We start from the raw sequence: 23,667 nt of genomic DNA, 5'->3' as shown, positions 1-23,667 counted from the left end.
ATGCTGCTCCTACTGCTGTAAAGCTCATTTAAAGTGATACCTTGTTTTGGAATTTACATTCTGGAAAACAGTTACAAATAATGTAGCACCACACTGTACAAATACAGCTATAAAAACTCCTGAAAAATTGTGTATGAGTAGTTCAAAAAATGGGAAGATGTGTAAAATGTCGTCATAACTTGCCCATAGAGATCTAAATGAGATAGTGATCAGTATATATGTTTCCTTCTGTAAGGATCATTTTGATGTAAGTGAACATCTCAAGTCAACACTTTGTCGCTTGTAGTGTATTAGGTAGCGGGGTGGACATGTAATGCAACATTCACAAGATTAATCCTCATTCAGAGGAAAGTTCCTGATCACTGCTTAAGTTTACTTGATTTGTAACACAGTTACGTAAAAGCTTTAAATTCTGTATCATATTACATTTTAATAGCTATTTCCCTATTTTCATTTATTAGCTCAATTTCACACCTGATAAATTTGAGATAATCATAAGGATGGCATTAAGTAACTGTATTTCATGCCTGATATAACTGTTATTCTGAAGAATGTTAGAAACCACTTAACAATTTCCGAGTACAATATTCTTCCCACACAAGTCGCTGTAGACAGTAATTTGCCATCTTGAACTGTCTTCACTAAGCCTGTTGTTAAGCTGTGAGATTTTGACAATGAAAAAAATTGAAAATTGCTTGGAACTTATGAGGAAATGTTATAGGACCAGGACATTTTGATAAAATGAAAGTGTGTCGTGGTTGAGCAATTACTATACATTGTGTTTCAGCAGCAGTTAAGTATCCAGCAGAACAACATTCTCCTGCATCAATTGCATATTTTACAGACATAATTTTCTGATGGTTTAAACTGATGACCTGCAGGAAAAAAAAACCTAGAAAGGGTAAAGCTGTTGAATGCAAAAACAGTGATGCTCTACACCATGAGTGTTATTACACAGTCTGCAAATTGAGAAAATAGGTATCTGGGAAACAGTAGTAGTTATGGCAACAATCACAGTAATTAACAATCAGAATTATCTTCTGAATGAAATGTCGCCACTGTGATTTCTTGTGCATGTTTTACTAGCGGCCCTGGAAAACCTTTTCAGCATGGTCCAGGCAAATAACTGTGTACCAGATTCCCTCACTGTTTCCTTTGCTGCTTGAACAATGTAGACTGAATAACATGGGGACAGGCTATAAAACCCTGTTTTAACTACTTGCCCCCCTTTGTGCTTTTCAACTGCAGCCTGGTTTCTGTCAAGTGTGGTACATAGCACCCCCCCCAGTATTTTACCCCTGCCGCCTTCAGATAAATGTAGGTTTGGCTTTTTTCTCCTGTGACTACCTGTAAAGTCAGTATTACTTCTGAATCTAAACTGATCGTCCCTCAAGTTGTCTTCTGCCAGTATTCTCATTTGTTTGTAAATAACTTAGATTAGTGTACTGCTACCACAACTTATTAAACTGTAACTACTGAAACAACTGCTGCCCCTCTTCAGGAACCATATATTAGCCTGGCCTCTCCACAGATAATCCTTCAGTGGGATTGTACCTACACAATGACTACATGTTTCACTGACACACGGAAGCCACCCATTTCACCAAGGTCCATGGTTCATGGTAGCATACAAACTGAGCTTTATACTATCCATTACCCGTTGTTATATAACAGTCAACATTTTCTTCATTTGCATTTCCTAATGCTTTGAATCTTTTCTTTTATGATTAAAAGAGGAACCATTCATTTGTATGTTACAATCACTTGATTAATAAAATTATTAATCATATGAAAACCTACCACTTCATCATTCTCTTCAATAGCTGAATTGCTGTTTGACACACCAGTGCACTGTGCTGCATGGGCTTCAATTTCTGTTACCTCATATGAACCTACAAATCAAAAGAAATTAATGAACACATATCAAAAGTAAGGATACATTTTATAGCCTATATTATGGAAGAGCTACAAACAACAAGATTTAACTGAATTACAAGCTGCTGAGATAAACAGAATGATAACTTCATTCACTTTCATTACATCACATAAGCTTTCATTTCATATCCTTTTTTCCAAGCCTGTTCTCATGGTTTCTCGAGCATAATAAGCTATAGTTTTCATAGCTTTTTATTTTGCAAACAGTGCAATAATTATTTCTTTGTGCAAAGATCACGAATTCTGCTAAATAAGTCATAATAGATCATCATCTATTACTTCTTGAAAGTGGTTCACTAAGACAGTGTTCAACAAAGTGAACTAGATGCATTATGGGTAATACTTGAAAGAAATAAAAGCAAACCATGTCAAAATAACTTCTCTATAGCAAATCAATAGCTAGCAATATGTGAATGAGAATTTTATTGGCCTTGCACCAAGTATAAAGACAAAATTCAAAACTCTGTTTTAAGATAAGAAGTGCCCTTTACAGCATCAAGTTGTCTGATTTATATGGTTCAAAAAGTAACACAAGAATATAATGTGAGACTTTATTGAAGGAAGACATAAAAAGTGGGGGAGAAAATCTCGGTATCACGAAATTTATTGATCATTTCAACAGCTTCAGCAGAATATTCTTATATACCATTATTCTTAAGTAACGAGACATGATTGGAAATAACTCACCACAACAAATTGGGCATTTGCTGCGCCTTGAATCTGTACCAGACAGACCATTTGATAGCTTTTCAGTTCTGGAAACATTTTCTCTTAATGGCATTTCTTTAGCACAATCGACTGTTTCTGATATCTTCTCTCTGTTGTCGGAATTATGAAGGTTCATACAAGCTTTCATGAGCTCCAGCGAACGTGGTGAAGCTGCAGCTACTTTTTGAATAACATCTGACTGTGGCCTGAAAGGAGAGAAATTAACTTAAAAACTTTTAAAAATTCAGGTGCTACAATAAGCACATGTAATGAGGCTTTTGAGTGACAGACTACAATGTAAGTTCAAAGACAAAAATACTTGAAAATAAAGCTCATATAAAAACTGCTGCAGGGGAGGGGGGAGGGGGGGCGAAGTTAAAAATTAAATATCAACTAATAATTGTGGATGAACAACTGCACTTTCCAGAAACAAGTTCTAACAAAACTGACAGCACTACTAAAACACTTACAGTGAGACTCTTCACTTTGAGATCAGAAGAAAGAGTAACTATATTAGAGGTAACCTTTCATTAAGAGATAAGAAGAGAGAGGAAGACAGGAGCATATGGGAAGGTGTTAAAAGAATTGCAAAGAGGGTAACAGGAAGTTACAATTTACCCACAGAGCAGGTTGAAAAAAAACTTGCAATGAGCTGTCTAATGAATTATGGTTCAATATGACATACTTTGCGTTTTGACCAGTAGCTGACTGCTACAAGCATAGCCTGATAGGAAGAAACAAATGTAAGCAAAAATATGTTTTTCAGGAAAAGACTTCTTAAGTCTTTCTTAATTATAGCTGACCTTGGTAAAAGTTCTGTAAACATACATTATGCTAAAACAGTGCCTATTTTAAGCTGGTACAATGAGCACACAATGACACATCTTGCGTGAGGTGAAACTAGTATGGCGAGGTGATGGTAAAACAGTCTGAATCAGCTTCACAGTGCGAATTTCTATGCCAGCCTACCACCTTACGGCAGAGCTGTTTTACTGAGCAGTCCTTCAGTTGCTAGAGTTTGGAACACTGCCTCAGATATATCTGAACCAGAGAACAGTGTCCCGCAAAGAATCATGTTAAGTGTCACCTTCTTTGTTATCATAACCAGCACAACACAGTTGACCTTAATGTCTATTCTCCATTTTGACAACTCTGTACAGTTTCTGGGTATCACAATCAATGCAAAGTTCATCTGGCTGCCACGCCTGAAATACCTTGTCTAAAAGCAATCATGGTCATGAACGTTTTCAAGCACCTCAACAGGAGAAACTAGGGAGCTAGAATTTGGTTGCAACTTATTATGAGTGTAGTATGAATTAGCCTGAACTGTACATTAGTTGGAAATTTGGAAAGCCCTGCATCACAATGCAGTAACATTTGCGACTGATGCTTACAGAACAAGCCCTACTCCTGAAGCCAGGGCAAAAGCTGGTGCACACCCTTCAACAATCCAATAATGTTCCTTTACAATTTTTGTTTTATGGAGATTAGGGTGTGATCTAAGGCTCATTTTTGTACCTAACATTTTCTCTCCTGATAACGGCTATCATCTTCAGAGGCTATTAAGACACAGACAGCAGTTATAAACTCAAACAAGCCCAACATGACAAACTGGTTATACGAATGCATGCAATCAATGATATGATGGTGGTGTAGGCAAACGATAGCAAGATCTTTAGTGCATGTCCAGGCAACCATCGTGTTGTGACATCATTCAGATGGCTGCACAAGACCTGTTGAGTCACACCGACGTGTTATAGTCAGCGCGGAAGAGTTAGTGCTTTTTGCTTTATTTAGCAATATGATCCTAACTTGTCTAATTTCAATTCTTCTTTTCTGTTAAAAGCTGTGTTTTCAAATTTATATGGCCTCTCTGTACATTTTAGCATAGTAGCACTGTATCTTGAGAAAAACGTATCGGAAAAACAAATTTGCTAATGTCGATTGATTTGTGACTCGCTGGTACATGAGCAAGATCTGCTACAAATTTATATGGCCTCTCTGTACATTTTAGCATAGTAGCACTGTATCTTAAGAAAAACATAGTATCGGAAAAACAAATTTGCTACTGTCGATTGATTTGTGACTCGCTGGTACATGAGCAAGATCTACTACTGCTGGTTTATCTGTGTTTCCCAGACGAAAATTGTTTCTTGTGTTGTTTCTGTGCTTTTGAACTTCTGTGGCCTCTCTGAACATCCTAGAATACAAACGTTAGGACCCTGATAAAACCACAGTATCAAAGAAACTTAGTTCTAGTGCACAATCTACTACTGTCAATTTGTTTGTGATTCCCAGATAACAACTGCTATTGTGCTCCTTAAACTGGGTGTTTATGCTGCTTTTTAGTTCTTATATGTAAACATGAATACAGCAAGGGACTGTATACTGCCTAAGGAAGTGTATGTCCTTTTTCACTGTAATTGATTCTTTTCCACTAGAAGCGCCCTAAAAGGGTGTAGTGCCCTATTTATATCTTTGTCAGAGTACCCATTAGTTCTTAAATAATTAAGCTCTTCCTCCACCACTGTCATTCAAAAATTCTTTTAGCCATTCCATCAACATTTTTGTCACTCCTTTCGTCTGTTTAGGATGGTGACGCATTTTTGTGAACATGTCTGTCAAAGTCAGTGAGCTTTCTTTAGACTTTGTGCCCTTCAGATCCATGTGTTTTTGTAAGTACCTGTACACATAAAAAGTAAATAAGACTTCCCTTCTCTTTTTCCATAGTAAACTCTACACTGGAATTAACTTCACTCAGAAAATTTAGAATTTCAGAGTGTTCTTTTTCTCCAAGAGGTCATATAATGAAAGAATCGTCAATACACTGACTCCAGCAAGAGGGTTTCTTCCTGACCATCTGAAGGACTGTTTCTCCAAATTTTTCTGTACGACTGCACTGACTAGGCTCCACATAGCCATGTCATCAGCTTGATCATACAATCTGCTGTCCCACTGAAAGTAAACTGATGTCAGATAATGTTCAAAAAGATTTACCATATCATTTGCTAGAATACCTTCCAACTGTGACATCACAAATGGTTCAAATGGCTCTGAGCACTATGGGACTTAACATCTGAGATCATTAGTCCCCTAGAACTTAGAACTACTTAAATCTAACTAACCTAAAGACATAACACACATCCATGCCCGAGGCAGAATTCGAACCTGTGATCATAGCAGTCACGCGGTTCCAGACTGAAGTGCCTAGAACCGCTCGGCCACAGCGGCTGGCTGTGACATCACCATCCCAAGTGGAGAGAGTAGTGATCAAATCAATTGGTGGACCAGGCTAAAAGCATATGTGAATAACAATATTTTGAGGAATAGCTGAATCATTTAAAAACTACTTTCAGAAAAAAAAGTACTCTGACAAGGAGATAAATAGGAAACTACATCCTAAAAGATCTAGAATTTCTGGTGATACAGAACCAACAACTAGGAAGCTTTAGCTTTGATTTCTAGAAGCAGTCACAGATCACATCAGCTGAGTACTAAGAAGGAACAGTATTAACACAGTACTTAAACCAACAAGAAAGGTGCGTGAATATTTGAACACAGCAAAAGATCCACACCCACTGCCTGCCCGAGCTGAAATACATAAAAACCCTTGCAAATGAGATCTAGTGTAAAAGAAAAGCATTAACAGCCAGCTCATGGAACACAAGAGCAAATGTCATCTGGAAAACACAGATAGATCAGTAGTAGCAGATCGTGCATAGGGGACCAGGGAACCACCAAATTCGTTTCTCCAATACTACGATCTTATCAAGATCTCATGATTATTAAGCTAGGGTGTACAGAGAAGCCGTAGAAATTCAAAAAGCAGAAAAACAACTTTAATATAAAAGAATAAGGATTGAAGTTGGACACGTTGCAGGCCTTAGTGCAAAATAAAGCTAATGAAAAATAAAGCTCCACTACAAACTTCATAACACAACACGACAGCCCAACTCCGTAATTTCAAGCTGTGATCTGATGATGTCACAATCTCCCAACTGTGTGAATACGTACAAACAGTTCAGCTTGCTGAGCCTTTTTAAGTTTGAAACTTATATCTGAGTCTTTATAGCCTTGATGAGGTCTCCAGTATTATGAGATGAAACATTAAAAACAAAAATATGCCTTGGACCATGATCTAATGCATAAAAGACTCATTAAGGGTGCCACTACCAGGCACAAAAGATTGCACTGTAGGATCAATTCAACACTAACTCCTCATCACTAACCGAGGTTTTTTTTTAAGTTGACCCCATAGTCTCTGACACTCTACATTGTTGTTGGCCAAATCAACCATTTGACTGTTAAGTACCCCTTTCCAGACACTCAGGCGAAATGAGGTAATTCTAGCTCAGCCCTGTATGCAGTTTGCCCTTTGTACCACAACTTCCTCCTTGGAGAAGAAGAGCCACTAGAGTTCCATACTTGTGCTGCCACATTTTGACAGATTGTGGTTGGTACTCTGAGCTGAAGATGTTGCATGATTTAGACTTGTTTTAGGTGATAGCACTACCAATGTCAAACATATCTTAAAGTTCTGTGAGAAATTAACATTATCCCTAAACTCTCAGAGTTATAAACGTAACATTCTTCCATATGCACATTAAATATAATGATGTTGAGGAATAAAACCACTTCAGCTGTAATATCCTTTTATTATTAGACACTTCTGATTTTACAGCACTTACAGCTGCATGTTCAGCCACAAATCTGTAAGTGGAAAAAATGAATAATTCGGTCACTCTGTGACAGAAACTGCACTGCTGAAAAATACAACAGCACAGCATGCAGGAGAGAGATTCTCGCAGTCTAATTTGTAACTCGCAGCTAGCCGCTCAGAGAGAGAGAATGAATCTTATTGGTTGCTAGCAGTTAGTGGTGGGGGATGCCCAGAACGGCTGACGCAAACTTTAAGCAGTACTGGGTACTATTGCACAAGTTTTAATGACTACATTGCCAAGCAACAAAAGTCAACTAATGTAAACAAGGTGGCGATTTGTCTCGAAAAGCTGGAAAAATAATAAATTCTCAGAAAATTTATTTTACTGAAAAAGTCAGGTACATCACGTGAAATTCTGAGAAGCTCTGATGGAGAATCGAGCGGTTTGATGATGGAAAGGACTCTGTTGGGAAGTTGAACTGTTTGATGATAGAAAGAAATGTAGTCATTTTGCTACAATTCACCCAGAGACTGCTATGGAAACAGTTGTGGATTTATATAATAATTGATGAATTATTTCTACTACCTCTGGCATGTTCACCAACATCAGAAATATTTATTACTGTGCGTGTGTTCTCTAGCTCCAGATCCATTGCCCATTGTGTGATTGAGAGTCTAATGGAGTTTCATGTGTGCATGAGAAATTGTTACATACCTGGCAATTCATAATAACACAAAGAAAAAGATTTTTATATTATAAAAATGTAAGTACAGATCAACATTTAATACTTTCAGATCAACTTTTAATGTTGTTGTTGTTGTCGTGGTCTTCAGTCCTGAGACTGGTTTGATGCAGCTCTCCACGCTACTCTATCCTGTGCAAGCTTCTTCATCTCCCAGTACCTACTGCAACCTACATCCTTCTGAATCTGCTTAGTGTATTCATCTCTTGGCCTCTCTCTACGATTTTTACCCTCCACGCTGCCCTCCAATGCTAAATTTGTGATCCATTGATGCCTCAGGACATGTCCTACCAACCAATCCCTTCTTCTAGTCAAGTTGTGCCACAAACTTCTCTTCTCCCCAATCCTATTCAATACCTCCTCATTAGTTACATGATCTACCCATCTAATCTTCAGCATTCTTCTGTAGCACCACATTTCGAAAGCTTCTATTTGCTTCTTGTCCAAACTAGTTATCGTCCATGTTTCACTTCTATACATGGCTACGCTCCACACAAATACTTTCAGAAATGATTTCCTGACAAAATGATTTCCTGACACTAAAATCTATACTCGATGTTAACAAATTTCTCTTCTTCAGAAACGCTTTCCTTGCCATTGCCAGTCTACATTTTATATCCTCTCTACTTCGACCATCATCAGTTATTTTGCTCTCCAAATAGCAAAACTCATTTATTACTTTAAGTGTCTCACTTCCTAATCTATTACCCTGAGCATCTCCCGACTTAGTTCGACTACATTCCATTATCCTCGTTTTGCTTTTGTTGATGTTCATCTTATATCCTTTCAAGACACTGTCCATTCCGTTCAACTGCTCTTCCAAGTCCTTTGCTGTCTCTGACAGAATTACAATGTCATCGGCGAACCTCAAAGTTTTTATTTCTTCGCCCTGGATTTTAATACCTACTCCAAATTTTTCTTTTGTTTCCTTTACCGCTTGCTCAATATACAGATTGAATAACATCGGGGATAGGCTACAACCCTGTCTCACTCCCTTCCTAAACATTGCTTCCCTTTCACGCCCCCCGACTCTTATAACTGCCATGTGGTTTCTGTACAAATTGTAAATAGCCTTTCGCTCCCTGTATTTTACTCCTGCCACCTTTAGAATTTGAAAGAGAGTATTCCAGTCAACATTGTCAAAAGCTTTCTCTCAGTCTACAAATGCTAGAAACGTAGGTTTGCCTTTCCTTAATCTTTCTTCTAAGATAAGTCGTAAGGTCAGTATTGCCTCACGTGTTCCAACATTTCTACGGGATCCGAACTGATCTTCCCCGAGGTCGGCCTCTACCAGTTTTTCCATTCGTCTGTGAATAATTCGCGTTAGTATTTTGCAGCTGTGACTTATTAAACTGATAGTTTGGTAATTTTCACATCTGTCAACACCTGCTTTCTTTAGGATTGGAATTATTATATTCTTCTTGAGGTCTGAGAGTATTTCACCTGTCTCATACATCTTGCTCACCAGATGGTAAAGTTTTGTCAGGACTGGCACTCCCAAGGCCGTCAGCAGTTCTAATGGAATGTTGTCTACTCCCGGGGCCTTGTTTCGACTCAGGTCTTTCAGTGCTCTGTCAAACTCTTTACGCAGTATCGCATCTCCCATTTCATCTTCATCTACATCCTCTTCCATTTCTATAATATTGTCCTCAAGTACATCGCCCTTGTATAGACCCTCTATATACTCCTTCCACCTTTCTGCTTTCCCCTCTTTGCTTAGAACTGGGTTTCCATCTGAGCTCTTGATATTCATACAAGTGGCTCTCTTTTCTCCAAAGGTCTCTTTAATTCTCCTCTAGGCTATATCTATCTTACCCCTAGTGAGATAAGCCTCTACATCCGTACATATGTCCTCCAGCCATGCCTGCTTAGCCATTTTGCACTTCCTGTTGATCTCATTTTTGAGACGTTTGTATTCCTTTTTGCCTGCTTCATCTACTGCATTTTTGTATTTTCTCCTTTCATCAATTTAATTCAATATTTCTTCTGTTACCCAAGGATTTCTACTAGCCCTTGTCTTTTTGCCTACTTGATCCTCTGCTGCCTTCACTACTTCATCCCTCAGAGCTACCCATTCGTCTTCTACTGTATTTCTTTCCCCCATTCCTGTCAATAGTTCCCTTATGCTGTCCTTTAAACTCTGTACAACCTCTGGTTTCGTCAGTTTATCCAGGGCCCATCTCCTTAAATTCCACCTTTTTGCAATTTCTTCAGTTTTAATCTACAGTTCATAACCAATAGATTGTGGTCAGAGTCCACATCTGCCCCTGGAAATGTCCTACAATTTAAAACCTGGTTCCTAAATCTCTGTCTTACCATTATATAATCTATCTGACACGTTTTAGTATCTCTGGGATTCTTCCACGTATACAACCTTCTTTTATGATTCTTAAACCAAGTGTTAGCTATGATTAAGTTATGCTCTGTGCAAAATTCTAACGGACAGTTTCCTCTTTCATTTCTTAGCCCCAAACCATATTCACCTACTATGTTTCCTTCTCTCCCTTTTACTACTGTCGAATTCCAGTCACCCATCACTATTAAATTTTCATCTCCCTTCGCTACCTGAATAATTTCTTTTATCTCACCATACATTTCTTCAATTTCTTCGTCATCTGCAGAGCTAGTTGGCATATAAACTTGTACTAATGTAGTAGGCATGGGCTTCGTGTCTATCTTGGCCACTATAATACGTTCACTAAGCTGTTTGTAGTAGCTTACCCGCACTCCTATTTTCTTATTCATTATTAAACCTACTCCTGCATTACCCCTATTTGATTTTGTATTTATAACCCTGTATTCACCTGACCAGAAATCTTGTTCCTCCCGCCACTGAACTTCACTAATTTCCACTATATCTAACTTTAACCTATCCATTTCCCTTTTTAAATTTTCTAACGTACCTGCCCGATTAAGGGATCTGACATTCCACGCTCAGATCTGTAGAATGCCAGTTTTCTTTCTCCGGATAACGACGCCCTCTTGAGTAGTCACCGCCTGGAGATCCGAATGGGGGACTATTTTACCTCCGGAATATTTTATCCAAGAGGACGCCATCATCATTTAACCATACAGTAAAGCTGCATGTCCTCGGGAAAAATTACGGCCGTAGTTTCCCCTTGCTTTCAGCCGTTCGCAGTACCACAACAGCAAGGCCGTTTTGGTTAATGTTACAAGGCCAGATCAGTCAATCATCCAGACTGTTGCCCCTGCAACTACTGAAAAGGCTGCTGCCCCTCTTCAGGAACCACATGTTTGTCTGGCCTCTCAACAGATACCCCTCCGTTGTGGTTGCATCTACGGTAGATTAAGAGTATTGCAAAATTTTTGCGCACACACACACACACACACACACACACACACACACACACACACGCACACACACACGCACACACACACACACACACACACACACACACAAGGACGCGAGCACACACACGTATGGCTACATCGTGTGTACTTACAACATTTTCAGAAGTGTTACACTACCCATCCAATCTGTGTCATCCTGGTCCCTCCTTAAACTACACCTTTTCTAACCCCTCAAAACATGGGTCTGGAAGTTTAGGCATTATAAACCATTAAAATATGCATGAAAAAAGGCATTACAAATAGTTACAATAGAGAATAGAAGGCAATACAGAAAAATTTTCTGGAGTAAAGTTGAGTCTCCTGTCAGATAATACATTTTTCATTTGAGAAAAAGACTTCTCCACATATACAGAGGTAACTGGAGCAAATCTAAAACATTAAACTATTGCCGGGTTTACTTCTACTGCAAAGAACTGTCACCTAGCAGAACTTTTGAAATATTTCCAAGTTTGTCAAGATCAGAATTTTTCGAAAAAAATATTTTCACTTTTCCATAACTAACAAACCCCGTTTCCTTGGCACATTCTCCAATCCTTGCACACAATCATCCACAATTTTCACTGATTTCGTAAGACTGTTATGTTTCTTGAAGCTGACAGTTCATTTGTGATAGGAAACCAAACTTGGCTGCTATGGAAGTCAAGTCATTTGCGAAGTTTCTTCGCTGCTAAAGTTGAAGACGCTTCATCCTACAGAGCAATGAACAACTTAGTTATACTCTGAAAATTTAAAGGGTAGTAAACTGCTGCTGAAATCCATGTCCCCAATTTTGTTATGAAAGGTTCAGGGGACACAGACACATTTGGCGCAATGTCTTTCAATATCTGAATCCTGTATGGAGTTTTCACAAAGATCTTAATACTGGAAATCAATTAGTCGACATTCTGAAACAAGCTACGTATCTCTTCTGCCACCCTGTGACACCCATGTGCTAAACAAGACACAACAAGCATATTTAGACAAAGCACTTTTACAGTTGGCTCAGGCTTTTTCATGTTTAGTACAGCATCTGAGATGAAAGATAATACACTGCCATATTGAATTTCTGTGATGAATAGGTGAATAACTGTGCGATAGTTCTCTTGTTAATATTTTTCAGGCACTCTGTTGTAAGCAAGATTGCTTTTAATGATTCACCTCCTGAAGGAGCTAATGGTCCAACAATGACACTGGCAATAAAGGATCAATTCCATTCCAGACCATTTTTATTTCATCTTAAATGATTCGCATTATTTGTGACTCTTCAAGCTTTCCCAGCAGATACGTTGTAAATGGTTTTCACGGGCTTGCCACCAGATGACGTGCAATTTACACAACATTTCCTCTGAGCAACTGTCCAACATCTTCGGTGTTTCAACCTTACTAGTGTCTAGGTGTAAATAATGATATCCGCACAGTGACGCCTGTATAAAGAACACGCACATGAAGAATGCACAGGCGTGGAAATCATGCACGCGCAATGATTTGCAGATAGATGGTGCCATAATAAAATGCCCTCTGCACTCATGTTGACTGTCTGCTGCTATGACCTATTAACGCCAAATTGCGCCGCACTGTTCTAACAGATACGTTCATCATATGTCACACTCTGATTTCTGCATTGCACGTCTGTTAGCACTTTGACAACTCTATGCAAACACTGCTGCTCTTGGTTGTTAAGTGAAGGCTGTTGGAAATTGTGTTGCCCATGGTGAGGGGTAATGCCTGAAATTTGGTATTCTTGGCACATTCTTGACACTATAGGTCTTGAAAGATACATGGAATGTCCTATGTGTCTAGCTCCAACTACCATTTCACGTTCAAAGTCTGTTAATTCCCATCGCGCAGCCATAATCATATCGCACACATTTTCAAATGGATCCCCTGAGTATGAATGACAGTCTGCAAATGCACTGTCCTTTTATACCTTGTGTACGTGTTACTACTACACTCTGTGTATGTGCATATCACTATCCTCTGATGTATATATGCATGTCACTATCCCATGACTTTTGTCACCTCAGTGTATAATAAATGATGTCATTTCATATCAGAGCTTTTTGTAATCCAAAATATGTATTTGACAAGGTAACAACACTCCAACAACATATGATGGTGGGGCTGCACCTTACTAGTGAGAGTATAAGCAAAAGAAGCATCAGGCTTTTAATGTTTCAGCCGCTAGTCTTTAAACATAATGTATTAACTAGCAAGCAGTGACTCCAGGCTCATATACTGACATTTCTTTTGCATGTGTTCTCGGTGCATTCCCTCTCCCCAGCCACTCCGTCACAGGTGTAATGAAACAAGTAAATAATCCCAATAAACACAGTTTTGGAGACTGCACAAGTGTAGTTATGCAAAAGCTAACAGACTATTTGGATTATGTTCCTTAGGATGAAAGAATGCATGTGTGGTACATGCATGTGATGCACCAGCACACTTTCATGTTGCTGTTTGGGAATATGTAGCATGAATCTTCGACAAAAAGAGCATCAGTCTGGGGTCGCCAATACCATAGCCACCTAGATCCTCCAACCTGAAACTGTCAGTTTTTCTGTGCATTTGGAACACATCTGGCAGTTTTGAACATAAATGGACACAGTTGAGCTGAAGCCTGCCTTCATATGAATGGTGGCCATGTGGCACACTGTAACGTGTATAACCTCAGTTGCATGTCTGCAGTCTGAATACCTGGGAACTCTGTAATAAGGTATTCTTGTATTCAATCTAATAAGTCATATCAGATGTTTATTAGGATTATTTGCTTGTGTGTGTGTGTGTGTGTGTGTGTGTGTGTGTGTGTGTGTGTGTGTGTGTGTGCACTATCCCAAAGCCCAGATAAAGTAAGGTTGCCATTATCAAGACCAAAGTTAAGGCCTACCAGAACTGACAATCCTAGTTGTAATGGGAGTACAGTAATTACTCCAAAACACACTAAAGCTATACAAGCATGATAACACAATGAAATCTAATTAATAACCTAAGTAGCAACTCTTCCAAAGACACCACTGTCACCAAAGATCCAAACAAGCATTCAATTTGGATTCTGGGGAAGATGTGACACCATGTTAATGGTGAGTCAGAACATCTTGGAAATCCCAAAAGGTCTCACAAACTTAAACCCAATTCAAGGACTTTCTTAGGAACTGTACTCTTAAACTCATTAATACAATCTGACAAGATGAAACAATTGATTAATGCTCAGAAGAATATAAAATTCTAGTAAAACCATTGCAAGAAACCTGCTTCAAATGACATTTCTGAATCAGATGGATATTGCTTCTTTCAGAACAAATCAAAAAAGAGAGCAATGCAGAGCATTCCATTTCTTGACACATCCTCTGCTGCCAATATCAAAATCTCAAATTTCGAACCAATAGATGACAGACTGTGTGTGCTGTGGAAACAAAATTAATACTTTTATTAATGTACATGCCAAACAGGCGATCACTTTATTTGGAGAGTTCGAGTGCCTTTTAGTGAGATTTAAATTATTAACTTTCCCTTCGCTCAAGATCGGTGTTTGCTTATGCTTGCAGGACCATTCCCACGACTTGGAATTGATGAATATTGCAGGCCTAAAATAGTTCACACAAGCTAGAAACTACCACTCTACAAGTATCATCTATAGCAACCAATGAGGAGTATGGAAAGACAGACATGTGAATTCCTGGGGGTATGAGCACGAAGTTGGTTCAGAAGGCACTCACTCTCTGCCTGCAGCTTCCAACCTGATGTGATGGCTCTTCCTAGCCATTAATGGCCTGGTCAACTTTCCTAGGTGCACCTCATCCATCCTGTATCATGAATTATATCAAGCGTTTTACCTAACAAATCCTCCTGTTATAACCTATTAACCTATGTGGTTGCTCACTCCCTCATCTTATTCCACTGACACATACAAAAAAAAAAATAAAAATAAAAAATAAAAAAAAAAGACAAGAATTCTGAAAAGACAGACAATTTCTGGAAAATAGTGGGTACCAGAATGGTGGAAATCCTGAAATACTACATAGGGATCTTACTGCATGATTACAATGTACAAGTTGGATGGAAAACAAAGTATAGGAATATTGTAGGACACTAAATCAGCACATAAAAAGACCAACAAATAATGGAAAATGACTCGTTGAATTGTACAATCTCTCTCTCTCTCTCTCTCTCTCTCTCTCTCTCTCTCTCTCTCTCTCTCTCTCTCACACACACACACACACACACACACACACACACACACACACACACACACTTGTGCTCCAATAGAGTGCTGGTGTCTGGTAAGTCTCCCCTAACCCAAGGTTCCGGGTGACTTCTCTGAGCTCTACCCCTTTTTCTAAACCTCACCAGCCCTTTTCCTTCACCTGTCTTCTTTCCCCTTCAACCTTTCTGCCAGAAGAAGGAGCCGCTAGCTCCGAAAGCTTGCATAAGAATAATGTCTTTTATACTTGTGTTCTCCCCCTGCTGCTCGGTGTGCAGATTTTTTTAAACTATCCAATTACACTGTGTTTTCAAAAATCAATTATTTTCGTTGATACTTTCATCACATAAATACTAACAAAGGACGACGATTATTCGGCAAAAGCTAGAATTCTCAGTGACTAACATTTTACCTGACAAAATTGGGGAAATCTCAAGGAATTTCACAACATCTCACAAAATTCTGTATTTTTAAGCAAACATTGAAACTGAATTTTACTGAGTTTTGTAAGTAACAAATTTTAAAATCCTTAATGTCTCAAAGTGTGTTAATTATATGAATATTAATCCAAACAAATTATCAATATTTAAAAACTGTGGTTAAACTACTGCTTATGGCTGGTGTGTAGGTCAATTGAGAGGAAAAAGAGTCATTACCATGGTATGCCTCCCCCCCCCCTCCACTTCATGGATGAGGATCCCCTCCACCATCACCATTAATTTATAAGGAGCTTCTTGACACCATCTTCCTCCCCATACCTGGAATTCTCAGGGACGTTTTTCTTTCTCCCCCCCCCCCCCCCTCAACGTCTGAACAGCCACCCTGACACATATTTTGCACATTGACATTACACACAAGTCCACGTTATAATTATCAGCCAACATAACAAAAGGAGAATTCCAAATAGACCGTTGCAATCTTCAGAGAAAGATAAACAGTACGATAAAATTCACTGGCAATCAATGCAAGTGACTTGATTTGTACTCCAAGTTATCAAGTGCAGTACACCAAAACATTAAAGAGCATTTATTGCAAAATATGAATCACTATTACAAAAGTCAACGAGACACGTCATTTTAATTATACTGCCCCACAACACACATTAAACTGCAACAAATAAGAAAAGGTGCAATAAAACAAAGATCCCTTTTGTGTTAAACAGACAAGTTGAGAAAGTTTGAACCAACTGAATTTGCAAACTAAAATAATGTACATGACAAAAAAAATACCTGGAAATGCTTGCTTTATTGTATATGTTCCTTTTTGCCATAATCCTGTTTTCTTTTCCACTCGTATCAGCAAAGACAGTATCTTTTTCAAATGTTATTATGTGGATAAAACTCAAACCAAATGGAACATGAGTATCAAATGGTTGTGTACAAGTAATTTTTATGATACCCCATTTCTTTTCTCTCACATTTTCACAGAACTTATCTGTAAAATAAAACACACATTGGATAGTAATGAATACCCTGATGCTAAAACTATATGAAATTTTTAAATAAATAAAACTGTCTTGCTAATGGGAATACAAGGTATTGCATTGTGATTAACATCAACTTCAAAAGACGTAACAGACTTTTACAAACTGACTTTTTCAAATTAAGTTATAAACAAGATTGTGTATATCAAAGATAATGAATGTAAATTTGTTGTTTTATTTGTTTCTTCCATCCAGCTAAAAAGCTATCCCAAATTCATTGCTGTTGATCTAAGATGAGAAATTTACCTTCAATACTTGTGGAAACTCATGCCCATTTCTCTGTCTAAATCAAGATTTCTTGCTAACATTATGCATGTCTTTTCTTCCTTTTTAAATTGACAGTGAAAAGTTCTGGATCGAATACCAATAACCAAAGGAATAAAGATAAATAATACTGTATCTTTGAGGCATTGATCAATCAACAGGCACATAAATAGTAAACCTAGAAAATTGGTTAAGAGAAGGTAGTTTTAAATGATGTGACCCAAAGGGTTTCCAACAGACATAAAATGTGTTGACTTTTTTCTTTAATGTTTGGTAGCAAGACAACGAATCTGTATGTGTATGTTGCAGTCATAGAAAAACTTCTACTTATCATCAAGCTGCAAATTTAGGTCTACACATCAACAAAAGATCACAAAAATATTTGTATTTTGAATTTTATGTTCCTTTATCAGGAAGAGAGACATGAAAAGTTTGGAGTAAACAGCCTTAAGCAAAAATGGTAGCCAAAAACAGGAGACCCATTAGAGCGAAATCAATAATCAAATTGCAGAAAATTAGATATAGAAACAACTTAATTTGAAAGCAAGTATTATTTGTAGTTTTTACTCAAGTTTTCAAACAAACAAATTATATGGGAAATAATCACTTCTTTACCCTAAACCAATTTGAAAAGAGAAAAAAATTATTTATGTACTCCACATAATTTAAATAAAAGGCCTGATGGATTGTCTGTGGAATATAATGACTTTACAACAGAATTTAAGACACAATATTAAATTAAAAACTTTGAAGTGAGCCAGATTAAGACACGTGTTGTTATCATGTTAAAAAAAATATGTATACATAGTTAACAAGTATTTATTATATGTCACTGTTGGGCCTTTTGTCAAAAGACTGGTTTGATGCAGCTCTCTATGCTAGTCTATGCTGTGCAAGCCTCTTCATCTCTATATAACCACAAACTACATCCATTTGAACCTGCTTACTGTGTTGAAGCCTTAGTCTCTTCCTACAATTTCTCCCTCCACCCTCTATCGCTTCCTTCCACTAATAAACTGACCATTACTTGACGCCTCAGGATGTTTCCTGTTAACCAACCTCTTCTTTTAGTCAAGTGGTACCATAAATTTGTTTCCGCCTCAAAGCAATTCAGTACCACCCATCTAATCTTCTACTCAATCCACCCACCTAAGCTTCAGCTTTCTTCTGCAGTGCTACATTTCAAAAGCGTCTAATCTCTTCTTGTGGGTATGTATTGTCATCCACACTTTGCTTCAATACAATGCTATACTCCATTCATGTACCTTCAGAAAATAAATACTTATTCAATGTCAACAAATATCTCTCTTTCAGAAATATTTTTATTGCTATAGTCAGCTCACATTTTATATTATCTCTACTTTGAGCAACATCAATCAGTCACTGTGCTACCCAAATAACTTATCTACCACTTTCAGTATCTCATTTTTTAATCTAACTCCCTCAGCATAATCTCATTTAATTTCACAAAATTTCATTACCCTCATTTCAATATTTCAATTTTGTTAATATTCATGTTACAACCACTTTTCAAAAGGTTTTTCATTTCATTCGACTGATCTTCCAAGTCCTTTCCCATCACAGGGAGAATTACAATGTCATTGGCAAACCTCAAAGTCTCCATTGCTTCTCCCTGAATTTTAATTCCAATTCCAAATTTCTCTTTCACTTGTTTTACTGCTTGCTCAATGTACATGCTGACAACACTGCAGATAGGCTACAACCCTGTCCCATTCCCTTCTCAACTACTGCTTCCCTTTCAAATCCACTGATAACATTTTGCATTCTGTGTTTTGTCCCTGCTACCTCAAGAATTTCAAAGAGTGTAATCTAGTTAACATTCTCAAAAGCCTGTTTCAGTCAGACGTTACCTAACCTGATTCTTTCAATTTATAGAGGTCACATCTCCTTAATTTCTTCCCTTCCTGCAATTACTCAATTTTAATCTATAGTTAATAAAAAATAAACTATGGTCATGGTCCCTTTCTGCCCATGGAAAAGATTTGCAAATTAAAATCTAGTTTTGAAATCTCTGTCTTAAAATTCCCGTGTCTCTGGGTATCTTCCACATATTCAACCTTCTTTCACGATTTTTAAATTATGTATCAGCAAGGACTGAATTATGCTATGTGCCAAATTCTACCATGTGGTTTCCCCTTCCATTGCTTTCCCACACTCCATGTTCTCCCACTATTTTTCCTTCTCTTGCTTTTCCTACAAATGAATTTAAGCCCCCACCCACAATTATGTTTTTGCCCCCTTAACAATCTGAACAATTTATTTTATTTCCTAATATGCTGTTTCAATCTCTTCATCATCAGGAGAGCACATAGACAAATATCGTACTACGTGATAGTATACATTCTGTCATACATCTTGCAGCTGATTTGAAGTATAAATGTACACAAATATTGTCACACAAACCTAAAGGTGCTATTATTACAAATTCACAGTAGTATATTTTCTTGACAAACAGAGAATTTAGATAATTAAAGTTTATCAATTCACAAACCTCTTGAAAACATCAGCACAGATGTTTTTCCTGACCCACTTTTAGTCTGTTGTCGATCCATTAAAACTGATGATGGCAGAAGTGTTTCAAATTCTGATGATCCATAATGTGATACAGAAACTGTCACAAACGCTGAACCACAATTTCCTACAACATAAAAATTTTAAAAAATTCGTTTATAACCATAAAAATGTTATATGAAGAAATATAACAAATTTCTTTGCTTAAGGTCAAGGTGACAGTTATTCAGCTTATGTGACATAGAAGTCAGCACCAACTGTTCTGATAATGACTCAACATTATAGCATTGCCCTGGAATAATTTACAAAATACATCATCTGACTGATTGGTACGCAGTTTGCATGTGGCTCCTTCCCACAAAAGTACATATGTGTGTGTGAGTGAGTGTGTGTGTGTGTGTGTGTGTGTGTGTAAACACTTTTCTGAAAAAGAAACAATAGACAAAGAAATAAATGACAATATCGGACTATAGGCATACACCAATACTCTCATTTCACTTTAATTTTCCCACTTTTTTAAAGAAAAGTGTGTGACAGACTGAAAATCCAGTATTTCAATCATGCACCAATTTTATGCCTCCAGAGTCTGTGCGAGACAGATTTTGACAACTGAGGTCATATCTGCCCATGTCATAACATTAGAACATCAAGAAGTAAAAAAAAAGTCAAAAGCAACTATATGTTAAGCCCAATCGATGGAAGGAAAGATAGCTAAAAACAAAGGCCTAGCCTTAGAGAAAGGTCCACAAAAAACACCATAGAGGCAGCAGAGTTCCCAAACCAAAGATTAAATGTCCTTCGCCATACTGCTATGAAGGATAAACAGCTCATGCGTCATTTGCTAAAACGGCCAATAACTCGGATGGCAAACATACACTGGAAAGTAAGTAGTTAAAAAAAAAGGACATTGGGTCAGGAAATGGCAATCCATCAAAGGTGGATAACAATGAGCAGAAGGGGGTGGGGGATAGCTATGTGCCAAATGGCGAGGCTAATAGTGGCCAATATGCAAACTATAACCTTGCTATGAGAGGGCCAAGGGAGGTTGGCCATGCCGTTGGGTGAGAGGTTTAACTCCCTGGAGCTTGTTCCTGTGAAGAGAAGACCAGTGGTGATGCCAAAGTGACACCATCCGCCAACAGACAGCAACACGGAGATCAACCAAAAGAATGGGAGAACAAGTAGGCCGAGATAGGATGACTACAGCCCTGGCAGCAGCATCAGCAGCCTCATTTCCTGTCAGACCGAAGTGAGGAGGAAGTCACATGAACATCACGCAGGCTCCCTCAGCAGTGAGCAAGAGGAAGCTTTCCTGGACCCATTGCACTACAGGATTTACTGTGTAAAGCACACAGAGGCTCTGAAGAGCACAGAGAGAATCAGAGCATATGACACAATTAAGAAGCATGTGTCATCAGAGGTACTGGGGGACCTGATAGAGGGTGAAGAGTTTTGCTGTAAAAATCGAGCAGTGTTCTAGAGGCCAGTACTAAAAATAGTTGGTGCCAATAACGAGCGAACACCAGACACCATAGCCAATCATGAAGGTGCCATCACTCAGTTGCGGGTGAAGGTCAAAAAACTTACAGCAATAGATCAAATCTGGAGTAGTGTCCTTGGGAAGTGAATGAAGTCCAAGATGAACACGGGCCGCCATACGAAGCCAAACTGGTGAAAGGTTCACACCCACTGGGAATATGACAGGTAGCATGAAGTTAAGCTGCTGGAGCAGTAGCCGAAAGTGAACTCCAAGAGGTGACAGAGAAGAAGGGCGCACTCCAAACTGGCGGTCATGGGAGTCATATATAAAGAGGGCATAGGATGGGTGGCTGGGCATGGCAGACACACGGCATGAGTTTCTGCTGAGGAGGACATCATGCTGGTATGACTAGTGGTAGCTCAGTAGCTTCTGCACAGAGACACTCAACCACGCTAGTGTATAAGGTGCCAGTGACCAAATGTTCTCCACAATGGTGGATTGTGTTAAGACGGCATAAAATGGATGGACGGGCAGAGGAATAAACTAAACACCCACAGTCTAGTTTCGAACAGACAAGGGATCAGTATAAACAGAGGAGGTTGGTCTGATCCCCAAATGCGATTGTATGTACAAATTAGAAAACACTTGCCCACAAGAGAAAGGTATATCTGAATGTGAACATCGTCCAGTTGTTTGTGGAAGATTGGGTTTGGTATGAAGGGAGGGTATGGTCTATCTTCCTCACAGTAAAAACAGCACTGTAGCATTCACGATTCTCAGAGGAGAAGGACATCACCCAAACCTCCTCCACTTGTGTCTGAGGAGGGAAGGTGGGTGGAGCTTGAAATCTCCACAAAATAACAGTCCTACATGTTGGAGATAAGAACAGGGTCAACCGTGACATCATCTGCTACAGTTACGCTGGAAATCGGAGAATGGACATTTGTCCCAGAAAGCTGACGGAGATTGTCCCACATGACGGAAGAAGGAGGGAAAGAGTTAAAAGAACTAGTAAATGAAATCCAGCTAGCTTTTTTGCTATCCTGAGGAATGCGATGACACTGTGCTTGCAACTGTTTGTAATGAATACAGTTCGCCATCGTAGGATGACGATTAAAAATGTGGAGAGTATGTCTCCCCACCTGAATCACGCTGCGGCATGCTTCAGTCCACCAGGGGAACAGGACACAGCATGGTAAACAAGAAGTGTGACTTATGGAACATTCTGCAGCAGTGAGGACAACATTCATAAGGTACCCTACCTGGTCATTACAACTGGGGAAATGTTTTTCGTCAAAAGTTGCCAGTCAGTCTTAGCTGCCAATTGGGTTTACACGCAAGTGTGGTAGGAGCCAGCAAATGGACAGCGCATGGGAAATGGTTGCTCGAGTATGTGTCAGAGAGAACGGACCACTTGAAATGGCAGGCACGCTGGGCAGTGCACAATGAGACGTCCAAAATGGGAATAGGTGTGTGTGTGTGTGGAGTCTGAAAGGAACACAGGTGATCCAGCATTGACAGAGATGAGATTGAGTTGACTGAAAAGGTTGGCCAAAAGGCTGCAAAAAGGGGTGACAGCGAACGACGGAGGGATGTAGATGTTACAAAGTGAAAAGGCGAAGTGAGGAAGGAAAATGCAGACTGGAACAACTCGAAGCCGGGTTTTCAATGAGATGATGTAGCTATGGACTTCATCCTGGATGAGTCGCATTACCCCCCAGTGAGATAGAATTCCATCCTACAGAGGAAGGTCAAAACAGATTGGAAGGGAATGCGAGAGATCAAAGTGATCACAAGAGAACACAATTTTGTTTCTTGGAGGCAGAAAACAACTGGACATTGTGATTCCAAGAGCATCCGTAATTCCTCCATGTTGTATGTAATGCCACAAATGTTCCATCGGAGTCATAAGGGAGAATGTGGAGGAGGGAACCAGGATCCTCAGTGGGCGCTGAGTGCCGCCCTTCAAAGACTCACTACTACAGGGTGCAGTGGCTGGAGGATCCTGTTCCATGAAGTCTACAGAGGCAGCGGCATTCTCCCTGAGCCAGCCCATGGATTCAAGGGCAGACAAGTACGTGGTGTGCACCAGCAAAATGGACATCGGTTGGTTGGGTGAGGTTTTCAGTCGGTCGGCCAGGAGAGGTTTTCATGTGGCGCACCATTGAAGATGATATTTGACTTGGGTAAGGAGAAGACCAATCATCTTTGTTCGATTCCTTAGGGCCTTTACAGTTGGCTTACACAGACCAACAATTTTGTTGTCTGGAGGAATCTAAAATACCTTTGCAGGGGTATTTCTTTTGTCCTTTC

The 23,667-nt window shown here is 38.9% G+C and overlaps 1 protein-coding gene across 1 annotated transcript in view; it reads right to left on the bottom strand.

Annotated features, from left to right (window-relative positions):
• LOC124790801 overlaps nt 1-23,667 on the bottom strand; it is a 114,981-nt gene that overhangs the window by 69,398 nt on the left and 21,916 nt on the right. Inside the window, exons 3-6 of the mRNA XM_047257811.1 lie at nt 19,855-20,001; nt 16,825-17,029; nt 2,623-2,849; nt 1,801-1,892 (exon numbers count right to left, since the gene is read on the bottom strand). Coding sequence (XP_047113767.1) covers nt 1,801-1,892; nt 2,623-2,849; nt 16,825-17,029; nt 19,855-20,001 — 671 coding nt within the window. The remainder of the gene's footprint in view (nt 1-1,800; nt 1,893-2,622; nt 2,850-16,824; nt 17,030-19,854; nt 20,002-23,667) is intronic.

This window comes from Schistocerca piceifrons, chromosome 1 (assembly GCF_021461385.2).
Source record: "Schistocerca piceifrons isolate TAMUIC-IGC-003096 chromosome 1, iqSchPice1.1, whole genome shotgun sequence".
NCBI lineage: Eukaryota > Metazoa > Arthropoda > Insecta > Orthoptera > Acrididae > Schistocerca > Schistocerca piceifrons.
Note: the sequence above shows the minus strand (reverse complement) of the source record. Positions and strands in the feature narration are given on the sequence as shown.